Source organism: Tachypleus tridentatus, chromosome 8, assembly GCF_004210375.1.
Source record: "Tachypleus tridentatus isolate NWPU-2018 chromosome 8, ASM421037v1, whole genome shotgun sequence".
NCBI classification, from domain to species: domain Eukaryota; kingdom Metazoa; phylum Arthropoda; class Merostomata; order Xiphosura; family Limulidae; genus Tachypleus; species Tachypleus tridentatus.
Genome location: NC_134832.1, coordinates 52,987,755 through 53,013,012, shown reverse-complemented (window position 1 = coordinate 53,013,012; position 25,258 = coordinate 52,987,755). Strand labels below are relative to the sequence as shown.

The following is a 25,258-nucleotide window of genomic DNA, read 5'->3' as shown; positions in this document are numbered from 1 at the left end:
ATTGGTAAAAGAGTAGCCCAAGAGTTGGTAGTGGGTGGTGATGACTAGCTGCCTTCCCTCTAGTCTTACGCTGCTAAATTAGGGACGGCTAGCGGAGATAGCCCTCGTGAGCTTTGCGAGAAATTTCAAAAACAAATAAGCAACCATCTCCAAATTAAAAAAAAATATATATATAGTAACTGCTTGGTTTATTTAAACCAGAAAATTCGGAAATGTATCTACAATTTTTATGTATTCAAATAAGTCTCAAAAATCGAGTTAGTTTAATTAACAATCGCGCACAAAACCACAGTACAAGTGGGAGCAAATGGGCTTTGAAGAAGAAACTCTTGTAACAAGATTTGGTTCGCGTGTTTTGTGTTGACTTCGAAAGATATAAATATATATATCTACAAAAGACCTCCACGACCCAGGTGTGCCATCCATCTGTCAGTGGTGCTGAGTCAAAGCTAAATCTGCACGTGGAACCACTACCAGATCTATATGTGTCTGAGAACACGCGCTCAAGCATGTTGTTGCGCACATTTATAGAGAAACCAACTGAGTATCTAATGAGCACCTAACTCTAACTAAAACAAGATATAATAACAACAACAGAAAAGACGCCCTTAACAAGCAAGAAGTGAGATCGTTCTGCGCTGTTACTTGACCACAGTTTCTGAAAAAAATACACACATTTTTAGGGCTTTAATTCCGTGTGTCGTATATCTGAGACAGTTTCAAATAACTACTGCGTAGCTTCGGGTATTTGTATTTATACTGAAAAGAAACCGGTCGCTAATTCGCAATGTCTCAAAAAAGGTGTCTCTGCTTTCAACCAGCCCTTTTTATCGTCATATCGTTAACTTGTTTGGGGATGCTGAGTTTGAACTACTGGGATTTATATGTTAGTTACAAAGATGTGTTTCAACAGTTGCGAGAAGTGAGAGAACAAGAACGAGTTGCGAACCAGAAAAGAGCCGAATCTGAAACGTACGCCGATAAGACGAAAATCGATTTATACAACCTTCGAGAAGAATTTGATAAAATAAAATTTGAGTTTAGCAGGAAAGATAAGATTCTACAAGATAAAGATAAAGAGCTGATGAAGAAAACGGAAGAAGCAGAAAATCTGACCAATAGGATGGTGGAATTGAACAAAACGTCATCCGAGCTCCAGACTTGTGAAGAAGAGTTGGTTTGTATTTCAGATACGTACTTCAAGTACAATAGCAATACGATTGGTATCAAGTCGTACATTGTTTTGTTCTTATTTTGTTTTGTTTGTTTTTAATTTCGCGCAAAGCTACTCGAGGGCTATCTGCGCTAGCCGTCCCTAATTTAGCAGTGTAAGACGAGAGGGAAGGCAGCTAGTCATAACCACCCACCGTCAACTCTTGGGCTACTCTTTTACCAACGAATAGTGGGATTGACCGTCACATACACGCCTTAACGCGCTTGGCCATGCCGGGCCTAAGGGATTAGATAAAGAACATAGTACTTAACATTGTCGTAGGTCAATCCCATTATTCGTTGGTAAAAGAGTAGCCCAAGATGACTAGCAGTCTTCCCTCTAGTCTTACACTGCTAAATTATGGATGGATATATAATTAGATCTATAATAGGACCAGAAATGTTATGGAAGGAATTATAATAGGGAAAAATAATAATGACAAAACAATATATATTAATTAACTTAGCAGGATATTAATTTTAAGGAATAAAAATTAATTATAATAATTATAATTATAATAGGACCAAACGATAGTGTCAACTGGTCATGAATATTTTGTAACAAAGCAAGTAACAATGACCAGGCGATCTGATGGGTGATTATTATGTAAGTTTGTCATTCTCATTGTAAGCGTGTTAAGGCGTGCGACGTAATCTGAGGGTTGCGGGTTCGCATCCCCGTTGCGCCAAACATGCTCGCCCTTTCAGCCGAGGGGGCGTTATAATGTAAAAGTCAATCTCACTATTCGTTGGTAAAAGAGTAGCCCCAAAATTGGCGGTGGGTGGTGATGACTAGCTGTCTTCCTTCTAGTCTGACACTGCTAAATTAGGGACGGCTAGCACAGATAGCCCTCGAGTAGCTTTGTGCGAAATTCAAAAACAAACAAACGAAGATACACCTGGCAGAAAGATCTGTGATGCTATTTTGAATTTCCTTGTATGCGACACCTGCTAAAAATGTAATCTGGGTTATGAAACAGAGAGAAAAACGAAATACGTGTTACATATACATATATATATATATTTGCTGTAACAGCCGGGAAACGCTTCGACAGGTAAGAGATGAATTATACTTTCTAAATAAATAAATAATTGCCGAAGCTCGCTCAACGTTTGTGCAAAATGCATCCTTTTTAAATAAAAATGGTTTAAATAAAATATATATATATATAAAGAGAGAAAACTCCCTCTTACGGACAATAGTATAAAATAAAACAAATATTTTAAAGTAAACTATTTTATCGCTTTTGAAGTTTCACGTTCTCTTCAGGGTAGATCAATAAACCGTAATGTGTGAAATTAATAAAAATCAATTAACGTTATTACATTTGTCTTCGATTATATGCGAATACATAATTTTTTATGTAATTATAAAAGATTTTTTTTCCTCAACACTATAGGTTATAATTAGGTGATAAAATACATTTTGTTATTGTGAGGGCCCAGCATGGCCAGTAAGGCGCTCGACTCGCAATCCTAGGGTCGCGGGTTTGAATCCCAGTGCACCAAAACATGCACACCCTTTCAGTCGTGGGGACGTTATAATGTGACGGTCAATCCCACTATTTGTTGGTAAAAGAGTAGCCCAAGAGTTGGCAGTGGGAGGTGATGACTAGCTGCCTTCCCTCTAGCCTTACACTGCTAAATTAGGGACGACTAGCGCAGATAACCCTCGTGTAGCTTTGCACGAAATTTAAAAAACAAACAAAATGTTATTAAACATGGTATACAGTGGAGCATCATTTAGGCTTAGCACACACTCAAATGTGATTAGAATAATCGTCAGTTTTACTGTGATCTCATATTTATATTCAATAATTAAAGAAAACCACAGAAGTGTTTCATTTCGTATTCTTCCTAAGCATTATGCAATAGTTATGACGTCAATAGCATCCTCTTGATACTAGTCTCGGTCGTCGCGTGACTCCAGGATACTGCTTGTTATCCAAGATGGCGGACAGAAAAGTTGCGATGTCAGTTATGGTTTTAAACTGAGAGGGTTTCTCTATTTTTCCAAATGAATAGTAATAGTAAAAGTAACTTTTAAACCGATCTAAACTGCACACTTGCTTTTAGGTCTCCTACCTTGTGCTGTACACGTGTACGATTATCATTATTCAAATTTATGGTTTATCCAATTTATCGGATTTTTACCCAATGGCATGATATTTCTTTCTTTTTCTAACAAACTGCTGCATACGCATGCGTGTAAATAATTAATAACGTTGTTGGATTATTTTAATACTCAGTGGTATCTACACCCTTGTGCAAATTAATTGAAACAAATGGCCATTTTACGATATTTTCAGCATGGCGGCCGGTGTAGGCTTGCTGGACCCGCTGATTTCCTTTAATAGTCATTTTTTTCACACAGATGGCGTCATTAGCTGTGTTTTGCAGTATGGTCGATCTATTTTTGGGATATATGATGAGATTTTGAGGAATATTACGTCATTCTCAAATTGCGTTACAAGGGCAAGGAGACCAGTCAAAAAACAACTTCTTACCAACTCAATGAAGAAAAAACTGTATCAATGGGGTCTGAAATACAAGAACTGGACGCCAGAACAATGGAGGAAGATATTATTCAGTGACGAGACTCATTTTTTCGTACAGGGTAAAAGAAATCTGCATGTTCGCAGATCTCCAGGTGAGAAACTTCGAGAATCTCACATCAGTCAGTTCGTAAAACATCCCTTGAAGAAGATGTTTTGGGGCTTTTTCAGTTACTATGGCATCGGAGGCTTACATATCGTAGAAAGTATGATGCGAGGACCACAGTACATCGAAGTATTGCAGAGAAGAGTGGTTCCAGAATTGAAAAAGAGATTTTCAGATGTATCTGTCATTTTTCAGCAAGATCTGGCTCCATGCCACACATCGAAACTTGTGAAGAATTTTATGACCACAACGGGAATAAAGGTGCTGGACTGTCCTGGAAACTCTCCGGACTTAAATCCTATTGAAAATATTTGGCCGATTTGTAAAGAAAGATTTCGGGGCAAAGACTGTACTAGGAAAGAAAAGTTAATTGAGGCCATAATTGAGGTGTGGTACCGCGATCCAAAAATTAGTAAATATTGCAGTCAACTCGTGGACTCGATGCCAAAGCGGATTAATGATCTTCTGAAAAATAAAGGCGGTCATATCATGTATTAATTTGTGAGTAAATTTTGGATTCTCAGAAAAAAAAAATGCAGAAAATTGAAAAAATCGTAATTTTCCGTCTTGTTTCAATTAATTTGCACAAGGATGTAGTAAGGTTATTATAGAGTTTGACTGTATTTCTTCAACTACAGTTGTTGTACTCATTGCTGTTTCTCTGAAGTTATGATAAAATACAGTCAAATTGTAACTCAAGAACACACACATCACAGTTACCAAAAATCGCACCTTAACTCAGTAATACACTGTATAGCTGTAATAAGTCACATTATAACTCTAAAATACACACCACACCAGTAGCCACATGGTAACTGAAAAATGTACATCATAGCTCTCAGAAATCATATGGTAACTGAAAAATACACATCACAGCTATAAGAAATCACGTAGTAACTCAGAAACACACAGTACAACTCTTAAAAATTACATTTTAACTCAAGAATACACAGCACAGTTCTCAGAGGTCACATTACAACTCAAGAATACACAGCACAGTTCTCAGAGGTCACATTACAACTCAAGAATACACAGCACAGTTCTCAGATGTCACATTACAACTCAAGAATACACAGCACAGCTATGAGAAGTCACATTATAACTCAAGAATACACAGCATAGCTATCAGAAGTCACATTACAATTCAAGAATACACAGCACAGCTATCAGGAGTCACATTATAAACTCTATACAGTCACAATATTGATTTTAACCTCTTCGCATCAGAAGCAGTGTTTATCCCTTTACGGATTTTTATTCATTTTGATTGTTTGATGAATTGGTTTTGACATTGAGGTCTCCACGACATAACTCCAAGGTCTCTAAAAATCATCTGAGTCCAAAGTAGTTTGTTTAGTTATACCTGTCGCCGTCTCTAATTTTGACAAGCCATCAGAAGAGAAGATAACCAGCTGGCAGCATGTATCGAAAAAATTTGGGTTACTTTTTAATCAACATATAGCAGGATTAAACTTCACATTATAATAACCCCACGGCCGGAAGGGTGAACAAGTTTCGATCCCACGACCCACAAATTGTGAGTGAGTGTCCTTACCATCAGAGTAATAACAATACATTAGAATCATTTGTTTTGTAGCTCTATAGTCGTGCATTTGTTAGTAATTCACAGAAACTGATACTGTTCCCATTTATTGGGCCCAGATGAATTAATCTGAGGGTCACAGATTCGTGTCCCGGTCGCACCAAACATGCTCGCCCTTTCAGCCGTGAGGGCATTATAATGTGACGGTCAATCCCACTATTCATTGGTAAAAGAGTAGCTCAAGAGTTGGCGGTGGGTGGCGATGACTAGCTGCTTTCCTTCTAGTCTTACACTGATAAATTAGGGACGGCTAGCGCAGATAGCCCTTGAGTAGCTTTACGCGAAATCCAAAAAACAAATTTCTCAGACGTATATAGGCTTACACAAATACTGTTTCAATATCACGTGAACGTAGATTGTCGGCCACTTCGGACACACAAGTATTGAAGTGAATAACTGTTATTGATACACCAGCCCTTAACGAATTAATGAATGCGCCAACAACAACAATAATAAAATCTATGCGCGCTTGTCTCTTGATCTTGTACGATTTCACCCGCAGATAGCCCTCGTGTAGCTTTGCGCGAAATTCCAAAAAAACAAACAATCCCATGCATTTAGTTTTATTCATTTTAATACACGTAAATTAAACGACCACTTTACAGACATCCAGTAAACAAAACGTTTCAAATAAATCTTGATGCGTCTCCGATAATCAATGTTGTTTTATCGGGGGAGGGGTGAAGATAGCGAAAAAAACATTTGTGTAAACATAACTAATCGTTTTTTATTTGAGTTTATCGGGCCTAAATAGTAACATATCGTAGCACATGTTTGTTTGTTTGTTTCGAAATTCGCGCAAAGCTACACGAGGGCTATCTGCGCTAGCCGTCCCAAATTTAGCAGTGTAAGACTAGAGGGTAGGCAGCTAGTCATCACCACCCACCGCCAAGTCTTGGGCTACTCTTTTACCAACGTATAGTGGGATTGACCGTAACATTATAACGTCCCCACGGCTTAAAGGGCGAGCATGTTTGGTGTGACGAGGATTCCAATCCTCGATCATCGGATTACAAGTCGAGTGCTTTAACCACCTGGCTATGCCGGGCTCGTAGCACGTATAAAGAAGTGAATGTTGGAGAGCCCCCAGGATTTACCCCAAATCTTCTGTCCTGGGGTAACTACATGGCTTTGTCATGTGATCCAGAAATCACGAGCATTTCTCTGAGGTGAGTTTTATGCACAGTCAAAACATCTTTAATTACGTGTGGTATAATTATACAATTAACACCTGTCAAGTTATACAAACTGTCAGCATGTTGTATGCAATACGACACAACGAAGCGAAACGGTTAAAACACGTATAAGATCTCCATGTAGCCCAATATTCATTTGTTTTACAATAAAGTCATAGCTCTTTGTAGTTCAAGTAATCTGAGGGTCGCAGGTTCGCATCCTGGTCGCGTCAAACATGATCGCCCTTTCAGCCGTGGGGGCGTTATAATGTGACGATCAATTCCACTATTCGTTGGTAAAAGAGTAGCCCAAGAGTTGGCGGTGGGTGGTGATGACTAGCTGCCTTCCCTCTAGTCTTACACTACTAAATTAGGGACGGTTAGCGCAGATAGCCCTCGAGTAGCTTTGTGCGAAATTCAAAAACAAAAAAATTGTAGTTCAATGATAAATGCGTAACACAGGCCGTAGCTTTCTTAGTTTAATAGCAACTATGGAAGACAGGTCATAGTTCTCTGTACTTCAATGGTAACTGTGAACATAGGTCATAGTTTTCTTAGTTCAGTGGAAACAGTAGAAACACAGGTCCTAGTCATAGCTCTCTCTAGTTCTCTGGTAACTGTAAAACACAGGTCGTGGTTCTCTGTGGTTGAATGGTATTGTTTGAACGCGTTACATATATCTACACAATCTATGGCTTTCGGCTTTCTATAGTTCAGTAACTGTAGAACATGGGCTGTAGCTCTCTTAGTTCAACAGTAACAATTAAACACAGGTCATAGCTATCTGTAATTCAGTGGTAAATGTAGAATATGGGTCATAGCTCTCTTAGTTCAACGGTAACTGTATAACACAAATATATGTGTTCTTGTAATCATATGACAGCACTAAAAGATACGTCATTAACCTATAGTATCATGAAAGTAAAGGTCGTTGTTTATTATAGTCACGTGGTAATTCTGAATATTATACAGTCATCAAATGGTATTACTGGACCACTATTCGTTGATAACAAAATATAAAGACGAAACTATTTGTGTTACAGATGGTTTTAGATATCAATTGTCCAATGAGAGTGAGCTCAGACATCCAAATAATTTGTTTTAATTTTGTAGATATAATTTGTTAATATTTGTCTTATAGGAAAACATCTTAAGTTGGCAGATTTGTGGTAAAAGTAAGCTTTTTAATGCGATTCACAAAAAACTATTAGTGTTAAGTTCCAAACTTTCTGGTACGTCATATATTCTAATGTTATTAATAGATTTCACAAGAATAAGCCGACAGTTTCATGAAAGCAACTAAACTTCCTTTTATTTTAACGTATTTCGTTCAACCAGTAACTTACAAAGTTCTAGCTTTCACACTATACGCTATTTGATAATCAACAGGTTTTGTTCGTATGTAATTACGCAGAAAGCTACACAATGGGTTGTCGATGCTCTGCTTTCCACGGGTATCAAAACTCGGTTTAAAGCGTTGTAAGTCTGCAGATGTCCCACTGGGGACTAATCAATAGCCTGTTGTTTTTTTTTAATTTCGCGCAAAGCTATACTAGGGCTATCCGTGCTTAATTTAGCATTGTAAGACCAGAGGGAAGGCAGCTAGTCACCACTACCCACCGCCAATTCTTCTACCTACGAATAGTGGAATTGGCCGTCACATTATAATGCCCCCATATGTTAATGTGATTGGGAATCGAACCCGTCACCCTCAGATTACGAGTCGAGTGCCCTAACCACCTGCCCATGACGGGCCAGGCTAATCACTAGGAAATCACTTTTGTATAAAAATTATAATCAGACTATAGTTATTTAAAAACTTTGTAAATCTAAATACTGAATTAAAAACCTGGTTTTGGAAACCTGTACAAAAGTTAATTATTTTTCTTCAAAATTATTCTAGCAAAGTTGTCTAAAAGATTCCAAGGGTAAAGAAGAAAGCAACAGGAATCTTGAAGGTAAGCCTTTCATTCGGAAATTGTTGTTGTTGTTGTTCTGAATTAAGCACAAAGCTACACAATGGACTATCTGTGCTCTGCCCACCACGGGTATCGAAACCCGGTTTTTAGCGTTGTAAGTCCGAACACATACTGCTGAGCCACTGGGGGCCATTCGGAAATTGCAAGAAGTGTTCACTGCCCTGTTTATGTTGTTTTTTTATTTTCTAATGTAAAAAATAGACTCAAAATCTTTCTCATTAAATTCGCTTTAAAATAAAAATTCGTCATTCGGGATTTCCAAAAATATTTAACGGATTGTTTGTTCGTTTGTTTTGAATTTCGCGCAAAGCTACTCGAGGGCTATCTGCGCCAGCCGTCCCTAATTTAGCAGTGTAAGACTAGAGGAAGGCAACTAGTCATCACCACCCATCATCAACTCTTGGGCTAGTCTTTTACCAACGAATAGTGGGATTGACCGTCATGTTATAACACCCCCACGGCTGAAAGGGCGAGCATGTTTGGTGCGACCGGGATTCGAACGCCTTAACACACGCTTGGCCATGCCGGGCCCACATTTAACGGAGAAATAACGTTTTTCAATGCCAGATTTATTGTTTAGCGCGTAAGTTTTATTAACAGACGTTTAGCCCTGTTAAGTCACATTAATAGAAAACATTTATATTTAGTCAAATTAAAAATCTTAATTTGTTCCCTATTATTAATTAATAAAAAACGGGGAAGCATAAATTATCTCGGGAGTTAATTATATTAGTCGATAAGGATAATTTCAATTAATTTATTTATTTTATAGAGCTTAGACTTCATATAATATTTTTAGAAGTTAGTCATAACTCATGACTAACGTGACTCTAAAATACAGATAATAGAAGACACAATAGGCGTTTTATTTGTTTGTTTACTTATGCGTCTTGTTGCTGACTTCGTAAGTTAATGAAAACAATCACACGTTGATCATATATTCGATTATTTAAGTTATATACGTTTGTTCAATACTTGTTTCTTAAATACCAGCTATGTAAGATAAACTATACAGAGACATTGTTTGTGTAAATTAACGAGCTAACTTCTGAAAACCTTTCTTTTAATTTATGGAAAAGTTCTCTCTATGTGTCCGTCAATTACTAACAATATAGATTTATATTACTCTGTATGTATTATAAGTTATTTTAGTGTCAGGATTTTCATTACAGCTGAAATATTCGTGCTTAAAGACGATAATAATCAACTTAAGGAGACGTTGGATAAACTGCGGTAAGTGTAGTTTTTTATCAGCTAAGTTCTCTTTAATGATAAAATGAAATATATTTTTCATCATATATACATTTTAATGCAAGTTTATCTGTTAGTCACTAAAAATTTAGTTTCAGTTACAGTAAAAAATTTTCCCTTAAGTTTGCGTTACTAAATAGTTTATCCTTAAAACTAACTTGTCAGTGTGACAGATAGATGGCAGTATTATTATATTCCATTTTCATTGGGCAATATGCTAATCTTCAAAATTTATATACTGCATGAAACTTGATCCTGTTTAAATACAATCATGATATATTCTTAAAATATAAAATAACAGCTATTGCGATTTTAATTGTAATTCAAGTTCAAATAAGAACACATGATTTTAAATTAAAGAATAATAGAAATAATTGTCGCTAATTAAATTAATTATTAAAATCATAATAATTAATCATAATTTATGAAATTTGTAGGCCTAGAAAGAATGAGTTTGCTTTTAGTCTACACTGGGAGCATATGGTTAAGGACTTCCATTCGCAAACAGTGGGTTCGAATTCCGACACCTAACATTTGGTATTTGTTTTTTTTAATTTTGCACAAATCAACACAAGAACTATATGAGCTATCCGTCCCGAATTTAGCAGTGACAGATATGAAGAACGGAAGCTAGTCAACACCACCCAACGCCAATCTCTGAACTACTCTTTTACGAACGAATAAGACTAGCATGTTCGGTGAAAGGGATTCGATCCTGCGACTCTCAGGTTGCGAGTAAAGTCCCATAACCATCAAGCCTCCTGCGAAGAGATAAAAGTGGTAAATAATCTAGCTAAGCTACCCAAAATTTCGTAATAGGAGATTAGCAAAAGCTCAAAGAATGCGGCCCGGCATGGATAGGTGGTTAAGTCACTCGACTCGTAATCCGAGGGTCTCGGTTTCGAATCCTGGTCGCGCCAAACATGCTCGCCCTTTCAACCGTGGGGGCGTTATAATGCGACGGTTAAGCCCACTATTCGTTGGTAAAAGAGCCACCCACGAGTTGGCGGTGGGCGGTGATGACTAGCTGCCTTCCCTCTAGTCTATCGCAGATAGCCCTCATGTAGCTTTGCGCGAAATTCAAAACAATCAAAAAAATATACTTATTTTTCATAAAACGTGATAAAAGTTTTGATTTACTGAAGTTTTACTTGTGTAGAACCTATTCTTACTTTCGCTGAAAGTAGTTGAAAAGCGGTACTATAGGTTTTCTTAGTCTCATATAAAGCTGTCACATAATTACCTAATTTTTGCTCCGGAAGTGCATCTTTATCTTCAATAATGATCAAAATTGCTGAAGTTTAAACTTATCAAACATAAATCTACGTAATAAATTTCTGGTTATTTTCGATAACAAGCTAGAATATAATTTAGTAACCTTATGAGATGTGGTACATTTTAATGAAACGACTTTATGTTACAATAACAACAATAAAGTCGCAATGGAACGTAATGTATCACAAAAACATTTTGACATTGCTTGATGTTTTGTAGATAGTGTGATGACCCCAATAGACTGTTCTCCTTTTTTGGGATGTGTATACAACATGATTTTCCGACTCAAAACATTCATACACTCAAATAACATAGAGCATCAGAACCATTCAGAAATAGACTTGCAACAAGTCGCACCGCAGTCCTGATAAGTAAAATGCGTCGTCTTGTAACAGATGATAATCCACTAACACAAAGGTCAGAAGCTGCTCACATGTCCTAGGCAATATCGGGTATCATAATCAGGAAGAATATAGTCTGAAAACGAGGGTAGCAAAGTAAAGGATTACCAAGAAAACACTTCTAGTTATATCTCCTATTTAACCCCCACATACCCCAAACAGATTGAGAATGAAACAGGGGTTCATGCTACTCTATATGAATACATACCAGTCATGTCGTCATATGCAGCACTACTGCATATTTGTGTGATAAGACCTTAGAAACGGGCATTGAGAAGCCGTCGTTTTTGTAAGTAGATGGAGCATGAAAAGCATGCAGGGCGGAGTGACGTGCTTTGAACAAGTCAGTTTTCCTCTGAAATAGTAGCTGCAGAAGTTTAGTCAAGACGCACAATAATCAGACAGAGCATGACCGAACGTGGCGACATGACTGTTATGGCGTTGTGGAGTCCCCAAATCGTTTGAACACAATGTATTCAGTCTTGCGTATACAAGCAAAACTTTTGTATTGCGTTAAACTTATGCTCCATTCAGAGTCGTATAAATTGTCACATTATTTGCTGGTTTTAAATAAAAATGTATTTCAGTCGCGTTTTGTAATTGATACTTTAACAACGTATTTTATTTCCTAGAAAGAGAATTCCAGAGGGCGTTCTAGAAGGTATGTAATCCTTCATATTCAAACTATGGATTAACTATTAAAATCATAAATATAAACCATCTTATACACCTGTTCTGATGAAAGACATATAAGTAGATAATTAACGTAAGGTACTGTTTAAATATTAAGAAAGTTTATTACGAACGTTAGTCACAAACTTATTTTTCGAAAGATTTACTAATTTGTAGAACGAAATAGTATTATATTTAGTAATAAAATGAACACATATTTTATTGTATCATAGAGAAAAAAATTCGAATCTGTATATCTGAGAAGTACCTTAATTCATTTTTACTGTGTGATCTGTATATCTGAAAAGTACCTTAATTCATTGTTACTGTGTGTTCTTTTAACAAGACTATAAAAACTGACATTAAAATGTTATAATCCTTAGGCACCGGCCTGGCACGGCCAAGTAGTTAAGGCACTTGACTCGTAATCTGAGGGTTGCCGGTTCGTATCCCCTTCACAACAAACATGCTCGCCCTTTCAGCTGTGAGAGCGTTATAATGTGAGAGCCAATCCCATTATTCGTTGGTATAGAAGTAGCCCAAGAGTTGGCAGTGGGTACTAATGACTAGCCGCCTTTCCTCAAGACTTACGCTGCTAAATTAGAGAAAGATAGCGCAGATGGCCCTTGTATAGCTTTGAGCGAAAGCTCAAAACAAACAAACAATTCCTTTGACCAAAAATTCCAATGTATGTCGATAAAGATTTTACGAGCAAGAAATCCCCCTAATCTTCTGTAATATTGTGTTTTGTTACTTTTGGCAACAAGATAACACAAGAAGTTCAGCAAGAAATCCCCCTAATCTTCTGTGATATTGTGTTTTGTTACTTTAGGCAACCAGATAACACAAGAAGTTCAGCAAATGAGGATTGCAAAAGGCCAAAAAGAGAACCAGTTCGAAATGAACAAAGATGAGACTGAAGAAGAACTGACCAACACCAATAACGATGGAGTCGTAAACGCCGAAACTGCAGAAGAAAGTAAACATAGTTTAAAAAGAAAGGTTCGGAGTTTAACCTGTTTTACGTTTTGTTAAATTTCATTAAAGATGAAAAAAACACAGTAATAAAAACGAAGAAAACTAAAAACATATAACTTCAACGAGATGGGTTTGATGACAAATAGAAAGACGTACAAATTATATATTTTTTCTCTCTGATCTAGTGATAGGAATAACAAATTTTGTCTAAGAAATACAACAAATATCTTTAAATTTATCATTTTTTTCGCCCTCTTTAGTAGTTCGAAGGTAAACATTTTAATATTGTATTTCCAGATTTTACGCGTACATGGTGTACCGCGAATATTATATTTTATTTTAAACAAATAATTTTACACCTTGCTAAAGAGTCCATTAAAAAGTGTTCTATTACAGTATGTTACGGTTTATGTTTTTTTTACAGAATCAAAAACTGTATTTTATCTAACTGCGTAACTCTAGCTCAAAGTTTACAGAAAATAAATTAATTACTAAAATAGTGAAAATTATTTAATTAAATTTATAAAATAAAAAAAAAACGTGGATAACTTCAATAATCCTGTTACCTATTATTATTATTTTCTCACTATTTTTACAGTTACTGTCCCTTGACAAGAGTGGTTACTACAATCAGTGGGAACCTACTCATAAAAATTCAAACACTTACAATGAAAAACTCGGTTCGTCGCTCCACAATTACGAGCAGCCTTTGGAAGAAATTATAGGTTATACCACTGATAATGAAGACAACAGCCAGAACGTTGAAAACAGTCCTGATATATCACCTTATAGGCCTAGCGTGAAAGTTCCTCCCATTCAAACCGTCTTCTTTTCTGGAAACATGTTAGACCCGAAGAAAACTGGTATTTCAAACGGAAATGCTCCTATTTCACAACAACAGGGTGTGCAAGCGCGTGATGAAGACCCCCAGTTATCACCTGGAATGTCTCTCCAATCTGATTATTACCGTCTGTCAGAACAAAGACCTTACTACATTATATATTCAAAAGAAAATAAACCGAAGTTAGTCGAGTTACCTAATACATCAGAAGGAAGCCATAACGAGATAAACGCAGATGAAAGTCAAAGAACAAACTTTATTTCTAGTCAAAATAATAGAGCAATGATTAATGATATCAGGGAAGGTTTGGATAAATATTATCATTTGGTGGATTGGAAAGAAAACGCTCAGAAGTTAGCTGTAGACAAAAGCGATGAGCAGGACGAAAATGAAAGACTTGCTAGGCCCTGGGAAACACGAGATAAACCTGAAACAGATTTAAATTGGAAACAATCAGATAACACACTGCAGATTCAGTTGAGAGCCAAAAATTCTCCATCAGAAAATGAGATGACGTTTCAATCAGAAGTAGGGCATAAATCATCTGATAAACCGAATGACGCTGCTCCAACCCAAACATTTAATATAGACGATAAAAATCAAAACCTAATACATGGGAAAAGAGAAAGGGAATTAGCTTTTCTTGACAACATTTCGAACATTTTAAATAAGGTTAAAATACAGTTAGATGACATGCAATTACATGTACTTCGGTCTTCAGACAATAATAAGAGGTATCCAATTGGGACACAAGCGGAGAGACATCATGCAACAAAACAAATCTACAACAATAGGTACACAGTAGATGCGCAAGAGCAAAATAATCGCCCATTAATACAAAACTACTATAACAGAAACTCAGCAGAGACACATCCACAAACATATCATGAAATAGAAAAAGTTCAGTCTTATGAGAATTACCGAAACGTTCGCAACGAATTAGAGTCTGACCTAGATAGAAACATGAAGGACTTTCAGAGTAAAAGGTCAGCGTGGTCAGAGTTGTTGCACAGGTCCCTAATTCCCGAGGTTGAAAAGAACGAAAACTCTGAAAGTGTTGTTAGTAGCGAAGAAAACCAATATTCAAGAAATATTTTGCCCAATAATTTCTTTAACCCAAAAAATGTGCTCGACCTCGAATTACAAAATGAAGTTCAAGAAAAATCGCAGCTGTCTAACCAAACCTTATATGAGACTTTTAAGATCTCTGATATACCCAATACCTTAAGAGCGAATGGATCCGATGTTATCCAATTAAAAATGATACAACAGCGCTTTGACGTTCCTGGAGATATCTTTGATACCAGAGAGGTGCGTATTGCACATTGAATGAAGAAATACGTTTGTTTACTTAAGATTTCTTTTGACGCCATATTGAAGTTCAACAACCCAATAAACGTTTATGTAAAGGAAAACAACATAGCTCTCTCAAAACATTAATAAGAATAGCGAAATATTTGGATGTAATTACGTGGTAAGTTTAGTTTGTTTTGAAGTTAACGCAAAGCTATACGAACGTTGCCTGTGATAACCATCCCTAATTTTCCAATGACAGACTAGAGAAAAGACATTAGTTAGTCAATGCCACCCAACGCCAACTCTTGCGTTACTCTTTTACCAATAAATAGTAGGATCGACCGAGCGTTATAACGGCCCCATGGGTTATTCGAATCGAATAGTAGGACGCTGACAAAACAACGCACAGGGCAATATGTTTCCTATCCACAGAAGGACTGTCTGTCTGTTTTGAATTTCGCACAAAGCTACTCGAGGGCTATCTGCGCTAGCCGTCCCTGATTTTGCAGTATAAGACTAGAGGGAAGGCCACTAGTCATCATCACCCACCACCAACTCCCCTACCAATGAATAGTGGAATTGACCGTAACATTATAACGCCCCTACAGCAGAAATGATGAGCATGATTGGTGCGACAGGGATTCGAACCAGCGACCCTTAGCTTAGGAGTCGAAAGCCTTAACCACCTGGCCATGCCTACCTGGTGTCAATTATGAATAGCACTTATTAAACCCCAATAAAATATACGAGATTTTTTATCTATAAATGGAGTTAACAGTTTTAAAAATGGTTTTGTCATCATTAAAGTAAAATGTTTATTGTTTTTAAAATCTTAGCCTGTTTCATTTAAGGTTTGCTAATGTCACATTTGTTTCCAAACTTTTATTTAGCATTACAAAATGTAGCACAATATAAATACATTTAAGACATGATTAAAAGATAGTTTTACTTTTAGTCTTTGATTATTTCTTAGGTTAACGAGAGAAAACTTGAAACGGACGAGGAAAAGGAAGACATTGAAGGTATCGTAACTACTACTTTGCCGTAATTTGTGTATTGTAAAAACAAATTTTAGCGTCGCGATTGTCAATAGATGGCGCGAGTTTTCAATTTTTGCATGAATCGTTCTGTAGCCATGTTTGAAACGCACCTTAAATGTCAGCACTGACAGTTTAATTTTGGTTTGAATTTCGAGCAAAGCTACACGAGAGCTATCTGCGCTAGCCGTCCCTAATTTAGCAGTGTAAGACTAGAGGGAAGACAGCTAGTCATCACCAGTCACCGCCAACTGTTGGGCTACTCTTCAACCAACGAATAGTAGGATTAACTGTCACATTATAGCGACTCACGGCTAAAAGGGCGAGCATGTTTGACATGACGGGGATTTTAACCCGCGACCCTCCCGATTATGTGTCGAGTGCTTTAGCAACTTGGCTATACTCGGCCAATCACTGACAGTATAAACATACATCTATTATACCACAAATTGTCTTCTTAAAGATATACTTGTAAATTGTATTAACAATTTAAAAACTTTGAGAAAACATAATATAAAGAATAATATATATAGCTTTCACTAAGCTTTAAGAAAATAATAAAAAGAAACATTCACCACGACTGCGTATCTATTATAAATTAATGATGGTTTTAAATAACTCCTGACAAAAAACAATGTTTTTTGTAAGCAGAAAACTTGAAAATAACCACTTGTAGTGAAAAGGAACGTGGGGAATATGTAAATGAGAGATAGACAAAAAACTCTTGTTCAAGATGTACCAAACATGTTTGAGAAAAGCTCACCTACACATCTGTAGGAGTTGAAATAAATCATTTGTATGATGTTATAGTCTTCTGAGAGATATTGTCCAACAAGAGCATGATGAAAAACAGCGAAAATGTCTCACTAATCCTGTGATCATTTTGGTAAGCCTCACTAATCCTGTGATCATTTTGGTAAGCCTCACTAATCCTGTGATCACTTTGGTAAGCCTCACTAATCCTGTGATCATTTTGGTAAGCCTCACTAATCATGCGATCATTTTGGTAAGCCTCACTAATCATGCGATCATTTTGGTAAGCCTCAATAATCCTGTGATCATTTTGGTAAGCCTCAATAATCCTGCGATCATTTGGTAAGCCTCACTAATCCTGTGATCACTTTGGTAAGCCTCACTAATCCTGCAATCATTTGGTAAGCCTCACTAATCCTGTGATCACTTTGGTAAGGCTCACTAATCCTGCAATCATTTGGTAAGCCTCACTAATCCTTCGATCACTTTGGTAAGCCTCACTAATCCGGTGATCATTTTGGTAAGCCTCACTAATCCTGCGATCATTTTGGTAAGTCTCACTAATCCTGCGATCACTTTGGTAAGCCTCACTAATCCTGTAATCATTTTGGTAAGTCTCACTAATCCTGCGATCATTTTGGTAAGCCTCACTAATTCTGTGATCATTTTGGTAAGCCTCACTAATCCTGCAATCATTTTGGTAAGCCTCACTAATCCTGTAATCATTTTGGTAAGTCTCACTAATCCTGTAATCATTTTGGTAAGCCTCACTAATCCTGCGATCATTTTGGTAAGTCTCACTAATCCTGCAATCATTTTGGTAAGCCTCACTAATCCTGCGATCACTTTGGTAAGCCTCACTAATCCTGTAATCATTTTGGTAAGTCTCACTAATCCTGTGATCATTTTGGTAAGCCTCACTAATCCCGTGATCATTTTGGTAAGCCTCACTAATCCTGTGATCATTTTGGTAAACTCACAACAAAATATATGAAGTAACAAACGTGGGCGGCGCGTAACTTGAGTAACCCAACTGCACTGTTTACAGAATTGCCTGGCGGTTAAGTAGAACAATACACCAGTAACACATATATTTACACTAGAATAACACATACATATTGTGTAGATTTTTAGCTACTGGTCTAAGAGTTAAGTGGAGTTTACATCAATAACACATTCTAAAGTAACACACTGGCTTAGCAATCAGTTAAAGCAGTGCATCGTTAAAACATTAATATCTGTATTAGAGCAATTTCGACCATCTATTATGGCCCTCATTAGGGTTAACATCCTTGATCATGCATCCGAAATCGAAAAAAAAGGATAGCATATAAATAATTATTTAACATGGAAAATATTTAAACAACAAACTAGCCTTGTTAGAAATCTAACTAAATAACTTGCACAGCGTAGAGTTTCTTATTTCATAACTGACATAAATAAGTAATCCATTGTTTAACGCTTTTCCATACAATATTCAGTCCATTAATTTTGATATAAGATCAAGCGATATAGTTGTTATCAATAATAAATTTACTGGATTCGTTATATATTTTAGCACACAAAATGTACAGGCACTTTTTCTTTCAGGTAAAAAATACTTCTATCTTCCTGATTGGAAATCGTCTAGTGACTATAACAAAGAGAAGTCGTTTAAACAACAGACGAACAACGATGAAACCAATTGGAATCTTCTATGGAATACTGAAGATGATACTAGGGATAACCACCAGCGACAAAGAGAATCATGGAACAACAGAGACAAATCGAATAAGGAAAGACAGAGGTATGAACTTATTTCAAATGGTAAAACGGTAGAGGACGACACTGACGAAATTTACAGTGCGCCATCTTATTACTATTACGACGAAGAAGACATTGAAATGAATCAAAACTACAACAGCGACACTGATACCAAACTTATAAAGAATGACGACTCGTACAGAGAAGAAAGTGAATAGCTTTAGGACAAAGATAAGAAAATTGGGTTATCCTGGTAAAGATCGCTAGGAAAGATAGTATACAAAAGATAGACCTGTCTGAAAATGACAGAATGTGTTAATTTCTCGTTTTTAAGCTTTGAAAGATGAAATCATTTGAATGGGTTTTCTCAGGTATCGCATAATAATGTTTGAATGCACCATTATACAATATATAATTATAAATTAAACACAGCATCTGATTTAACTCGGTTTGTTGTTGCTGTTTTCAAACTTTTTTATTTTAACAATTTGTAATTAATTGCGTTCGCTATCAATGCTTGTATGTAACTGAACGTTTCTATTAAAATATTTTTAGTCACATGTTCCATGTTGACAAATTATTTTCGTGGCTACTTTTTCGTATAGGGAATTCAAACTTTCTGTTAGCTTGTTATAAAAAAAGAAAAAAAGTATTCAAAAATAAAACTCTTACTAATCTTAAAGGTTCAGTCGCAAATGCATTTAATTTTGTCATAAATATTCAAGCTCTCAAATTTTTATCCTGCGCACAACAGACAACGCGCCACCAAGCGAGATTTGTATATAATTTCTAATAACCGCCATAAATCAGGTGTCACGTGCAGCTCGCGGAAGGTGGTGGTAGGCGGCAGCTTCCTTATGTAATTGTTATAATTGTCGTTACACAGATCACGAGGTAGTTACAATAATAATTAATTACTTAGTGGGTTAACGATATTCTACAAACGGTTTTTTGGTCGTATAAATAGTTTGTGTGAATAAAGATTTCCTTTTGTTTTAAGAGCGTATTTTATGATTGACTTTCAATTTCAATCTTTGTTTGTGCACCATTTAGACATGTCTTACTGCCACTACTATTGTTAGTTCTTCAGGTTTCATTTGTACTCAGAAAAAGGTAAGTTTCCTTTATTAAATTTAAAACAATTGCGCATATTTTCTAAAGTTTTTCGAGCTCCATATTTCAACAGTGTAATATTTTTGGCGTTGTACCGCGAAGGTCAATCCCGCTGTTTGTTGGTAAAAGAGTTGGCGGTGGATAGTAATGAGTAGCTGCCTTTTCAGTTGTTATTCACTGCTAAATTAGGGATGGCCAGCATAAATAACCCTGGTGTAGCTATTCGCGAAACTCCCAACAGATAAACGTAAAAGCCAGCGATAGAGGTGATAGGGTTAGAGTTCTACCACATTTTAGGCTAGTTATCACAATATTTTAAAACTTTTATTGATCAATATAGCAGTAAATCCTACAAGTTTTATATACGATACACACACACAACTTAAAGTACATGACAAACCTAAAAGCACGATAAAACGCATCTATATGTCCTTACATTAAGCTGCTTCTAACAGTTGTTCTAACTTAATGGTCCTGCCAGCAAAATGTAGCTTCACATTAGGCTTAGCAACAAACGAGTACTTTTTACACGTTGGTAAAACACACACAAGCTCTTTAAAAAAAGATAATTTAAACTCACTAACCTCTTGTAAATCACGTAACAATCAGGTGGTAATGGATATTAACATGAATCTATAATCATTGCTAGAACATAAATATTAAAATGTTTTATAGACATGACATTTTTGGGTTACTGTTATTTCTCGGGAGCAGCACGTTTTCTGAATAATCTATGTTCTTAACCCGTGTATTTAATACGTAGAAATACAGTCATCGTGGTAAAGTAAATACGTTTCATGTTCGTAAGGTAAGCTTCGCTAGTTTAGTTGAGTAACAAACTTAAATACACCTTTCTTTCGAATAGCAAACATAACGATGCCTTTCTTTCTAGGACTAAAATCAAGGGTTCGATTCCCCTCAGTGGACTAGGCAGATAGTCCAACGTCGCTTTGCTATAAGGAAACCATAACCTTTCTAGGACTAGCTACTTTATATAATAAATTTAACAACACTTTCCTTTCTACGAACGACTAGTTTATATAAAAACTTAAATGTACCTTACTTTCTACAAATAACATCTAGTTTAATTAATAATAAACATAACAATGCCTTTCTTTCTAGGACTAGCTAGTTTAGATAATAAAATTAACAATACCTTCCTTTCTAGGAACATCCAGTTCAATTGACAGTAAACGATCCTTTTCTCTCTAGGACTAGCTAGTCTATAAAGTATGATGCTGTTCACATATTTTTAAATATTTCGTGAAAGTGAGACAGTCAGTGAGGTTTACATTTATCAGGTTAGTCTATTTTATAAAACACATTTCACTATTTCGGCTTCTTTAATTTTTCATTTAAAACTCCTTAAAAAGGAAACCTTGTATACATACCACCTATCGGAGAAAATCAAAGTACAGAAAATAAAGTTCGATATAACAGATATAAAAACACAATAAGACAGATTATAAAAAACCTACCAAACCAAATAACAGTTTACGCTGCCTTCTTCTAACAGCGGTATGTCTCCAGATTTACAACGCAAAAATCAGGGGTTCGATTCCCCTCGGTGGGCTCAGCAGATAGCCCGATATGGCTTTGCTATAAGAAAACACATTCTTCTAATAAGAATAATTACATAGAAGTTCATTAAAAGGCCCGGCATGGTCGGGTGGGTTAAGGCGTTTCACTCGTACTCTTGGGGTCGTGGGTTCGAATCCCCGTCGCACCAAACATGCTCGCCCTTTCAGCTGTGGGGGCGTTATGATGATACGGTCCATCCCACTATTCGTTGGCAAAAGAGTTCATATCCAAAAGAGTTGACGGTAGGTGGTGATGCCTAGCTGCCTTCACTCTTGTCTTACACTGCTAAATTAGGGACGGCTAGCGCAGATAGCCCTCGAGTAGCTTTGCGCGAAATTCTAAAACAAACAAACAAAATTCATTAAATTTTTAAGTCACATTGAACATGTATAATCATAATTAGTATTAATGTTCTATTAAGTCAAACAAACACTGTAGAAAATGTAACGAGTGTATGTTTTTAGTCAATAAACATACACTAAAAACTGTAACATGTAAATATGTTAAGTCGCACTGAACATGCATCATATATAATTATAATTGTTTTACTTTCTCATGTTTTTTTTCTGTTTTTCAGTATTTTGGAATCAGCCGAATGGTTATTTATAAAACGAAACATTTTTGATAGAAGTCTAAAATATATTGAAAAGAAAACGGGAAAACAGAGTGATGAATCTGTATGACACAGACATTATCTTGTAATTTATCGTGTAAAGTCGTTTATAATGAAGAAACTTCATTTCGTGGTAAGAGAAAGTCAAATTGATTATGCAATTATGATTCAGTTCTTATATACGTCATTTTTCCAAACACACTCACACATGTATGTTGATAGACAGACCATTTATTGACACGGTATTAGCTCAGTGCAAGAGATTTCAAATTCACAGCCAATGTTGTATTTTTGAGTTACCATAATCGACGGATACGTCGTAGGTTCACGGATTTATGTTTGACTTTAACACACGTAATTAGTTGTGAACTGACTGTATGATTTATTATACGAAACAATAAAACTAAGTTTTTGAAATAGTAAAAAAATATATATTTTTTTCTTAGCCTAAGCCTGAGAACAATGAACTTCACTGCTAAAATCTCCTTACTCCAAGAATTTTTAAACGTTTCATGTCAGATAAATAAACAAAATAAATTTATCGGATTCATCTCACTGTCTCCGTTTCGAATGATGTTAAGTAATATTGACAGATATTACAGCTTTATCATAGGGACCAAAACATTAATAACACCAGTAAACCTCGTAAATAATAAAGGGAAATGTCATATCTTTCGAGTTTTGTCGGAAACTATTTCGTTTAAGGACAAAAAAATATTAAACTTCTGCTAACTCACTGGCATTGTTTATTAGAATAGAAATAGATAATTATAATAAAAGAAACTCGACGGTTGGTAATACTCTTGTATAAATATAGTCTGGTTTACCCACAGCCAACTCATGGGACTTTGAGTAGAAATGTTATCCAATAGTGAAAACGTTATTAACTAAAGATTCATTCTTGAGAGATTCAATCTTTTTTTTTTTAATATCCTATTGATTATAAATTACACGTAAATTCACCATTTTTCTGCCAAGTTGAATTATACACAGCTTTGAGGTAATGTACGATTTATTTATATCCTCTTTAATGACTAAACTTGTCAATATTGAAAGGTGGAAGTAAAACGAGGCCTAGTTCATTCTTGAATTTAGTAACTTTGTACAAGGGTTCACTGAAGGATAAGTGTAGGCCTATCTCTTTCAGGTATTTACTGTAGTTTGTTATTTAACATAAGGGCTAAAAGAAACACAGAACAGTGAAGAAGTATGCAAAACGTTAGCCGTTTTTTATTACACCTGAATTTCATTTACTCAGTGCTCACCGTCTTGTCTATCAGAATGTTGAGTATCAGATAAAGTTCACTTACACTTACGATGAGCTCGTACAAAAATGGCGGCGTTTGTTTGAAATGCTGTCAAACACATTGTGGCGCTGTTGTTCAAACCGACTTTTTACAGAGCAAGTTATGAAAGATGTAATATTTGTCACAGGCTGCCGATCTCTCATCTGAATTGTCTTTTGTGCGTGTGTGGATTCACAGACTAAATCTTTAACAAAGTTTATATATTAGTTATTTTATGTCTTCAAGAGATAATGGGTAACATATTTCGTCGCAAGACAATGTTAAAACTGTTACCTTTTCAATGTTCTCAGTCAGTACATATTTACAGACGATTATTACATTAAGGTGTAAACACTTTTTTTTTTTTTTACTTACCGCAGTTTTAACATTAGTTTGATTGACATCTTGAATGGTGATTATTTGGTAAGATTTGCAAGAATAATTATGAACAAGAAAATACGAATACTAAAAGAGAAACGTACTGTTGCATCCGTTCTAAACGTTTTGCGGCCCGGCATGGCCAGGTGGTTAAGGCACTCGACTTAACTGAGGCTCGCGGTTTCGAATCCCCGTCACACGAACATGCTCGCCCTTTAAGGCGTGGGAACGACATAATTTTATGGTCAATCCCACTATTCATTGGTAAAAAAGTAGCCCAAGAGTTGGCGGTAGGTGGTGATGACTAGTTGCCTTCCCTCTGGTCTTACACTGCTAAATTAACGGACGCAGATAGTCCTCGTGTAGCTTTGAACGAAATTCAAAATGAACAATTTCTCTCCACCACGAGTAACGAAACTCGGTTTCTACCAGTCTAAGTCCGCAGACATGCCGCTGTGCCACTGGAGGGGGAAACCCCCAAATTAAAAATGTTTCTTTCGAAGTCTTGGAAAAGCCAGGTGGTTAGGGCGCTTGACTCGCATTCTACAAACCGAGGGTTCGAATCTCGTCACACCAAACATGCTCGCCCTTTCAGCCAAGGGGCGTAATGATATATACGACTAATTTCACTATTTATTGGTAAAAGAGTAGCCCAAGAGTTAACGATGGGTGGTGATGACTGATTGCCTTCCATCTAGTCTCGCACTTCTAAATTAGGGACGTCTAGCGCAGATAGCCCTCGTGTAGCTTTGCGCGAAATTCAAAACAAAACAAAAACCCTAACTTAAATCTTTTAATTTTCTGATTTTTTTAATTCACTTTTATACAACATGTCAAAATTAAGACACATTACGGAAGACGTTAATACGTCGTATCTAGGCCTATATTATTACGTTACGTCATTAGAAAAAATGCACTGAATTAATTTACGTCGCACTATTGGAAACATATTGGCAACATTTTTGTTTTATTTGTAAATATCGCATAAGAAAGGCTTTCATTAAACTATAGATGGCCTTAATTAATGTTTGTTTTTGAATTTCGCGCAAAGCTACACGAAGGCTATCTGCGCTAGTCGTCCCTAGTTTACCAGTGTAAGACTAGGGGGAAGGCAGCTAGTCATCACTACCCACCGCCAACTCTTGGGTTACTCTTTTACCAACTAATAGTGGGATTGACCGTCACATTATAACGCCCCCAGGTAGAGAGAGAGAGAGTATGTTGGGTGTGACAAGGATTCGAACCAGCGATCCTAGGGTTACGAGTCGAGTGCCTTAACCATCTGGCTATGCCAGGCCGCCTTACAGTTTAACATTTGCAGAGATCTGTTGTAAAGAAATATATGAAAAACAGACACAACCTCTCGGACCAGTTTCTAATAGGAAATCTTGAATTGTGATGGATATATGT

The 25,258-nt window shown here is 36.3% G+C and overlaps 2 protein-coding genes across 5 annotated transcripts in view; both read left to right on the top strand.

Moving 5' to 3' along the window:
* The first annotated feature begins 464 nt into the window (after window positions 1-464).
* LOC143222414 (uncharacterized) lies at window positions 465-19,437 on the top strand. Its single transcript, XM_076448915.1, has 8 exons — window positions 465-1,177; window positions 8,555-8,609; window positions 9,803-9,863; window positions 12,190-12,218; window positions 13,062-13,231; window positions 13,806-15,359; window positions 16,318-16,366; window positions 18,725-19,437. Exons 1-8 carry the CDS (start codon window positions 788-790, stop codon window positions 19,093-19,095), a joined length of 2,679 nt encoding a protein of 892 aa, XP_076305030.1. The 5' UTR covers window positions 465-787; the 3' UTR covers window positions 19,096-19,437.
* A 262-nt stretch (window positions 19,438-19,699) lies between these two features.
* LOC143222413 (regulator of G-protein signaling 7-binding protein A-like) overlaps window positions 19,700-25,258 on the top strand; it is a 161,757-nt gene continuing 156,198 nt past the window's right edge. For all 4 annotated transcript variants that reach the window (XM_076448914.1, XM_076448909.1, XM_076448911.1 and 1 more), the window contains exon 1: window positions 19,700-19,990. The gene's annotated coding sequence lies outside the window, so the exon portion shown is untranslated. The remainder of the gene's footprint in view (window positions 19,991-25,258) is intronic.

Excerpts from the sequence above, each read along its gene's own strand:
- LOC143222414 (XM_076448915.1), top strand. The coding sequence starts at position 788 with ATGTCTCAAAAAAGGTGTCTCTGCTTTCAACCAGCCCTTTTTATCGTC. Across the intron at positions 9,864-12,189 it reads GAGACGTTGGATAAACTGCG|AAAGAGAATTCCAGAGGGCG; the intron begins GTAAGTGTAGTT and ends TTTATTTCCTAG. Across the intron at positions 16,367-18,724 it reads GGAAAAGGAAGACATTGAAG|GTAAAAAATACTTCTATCTT; the intron begins GTATCGTAACTA and ends TTTTTCTTTCAG.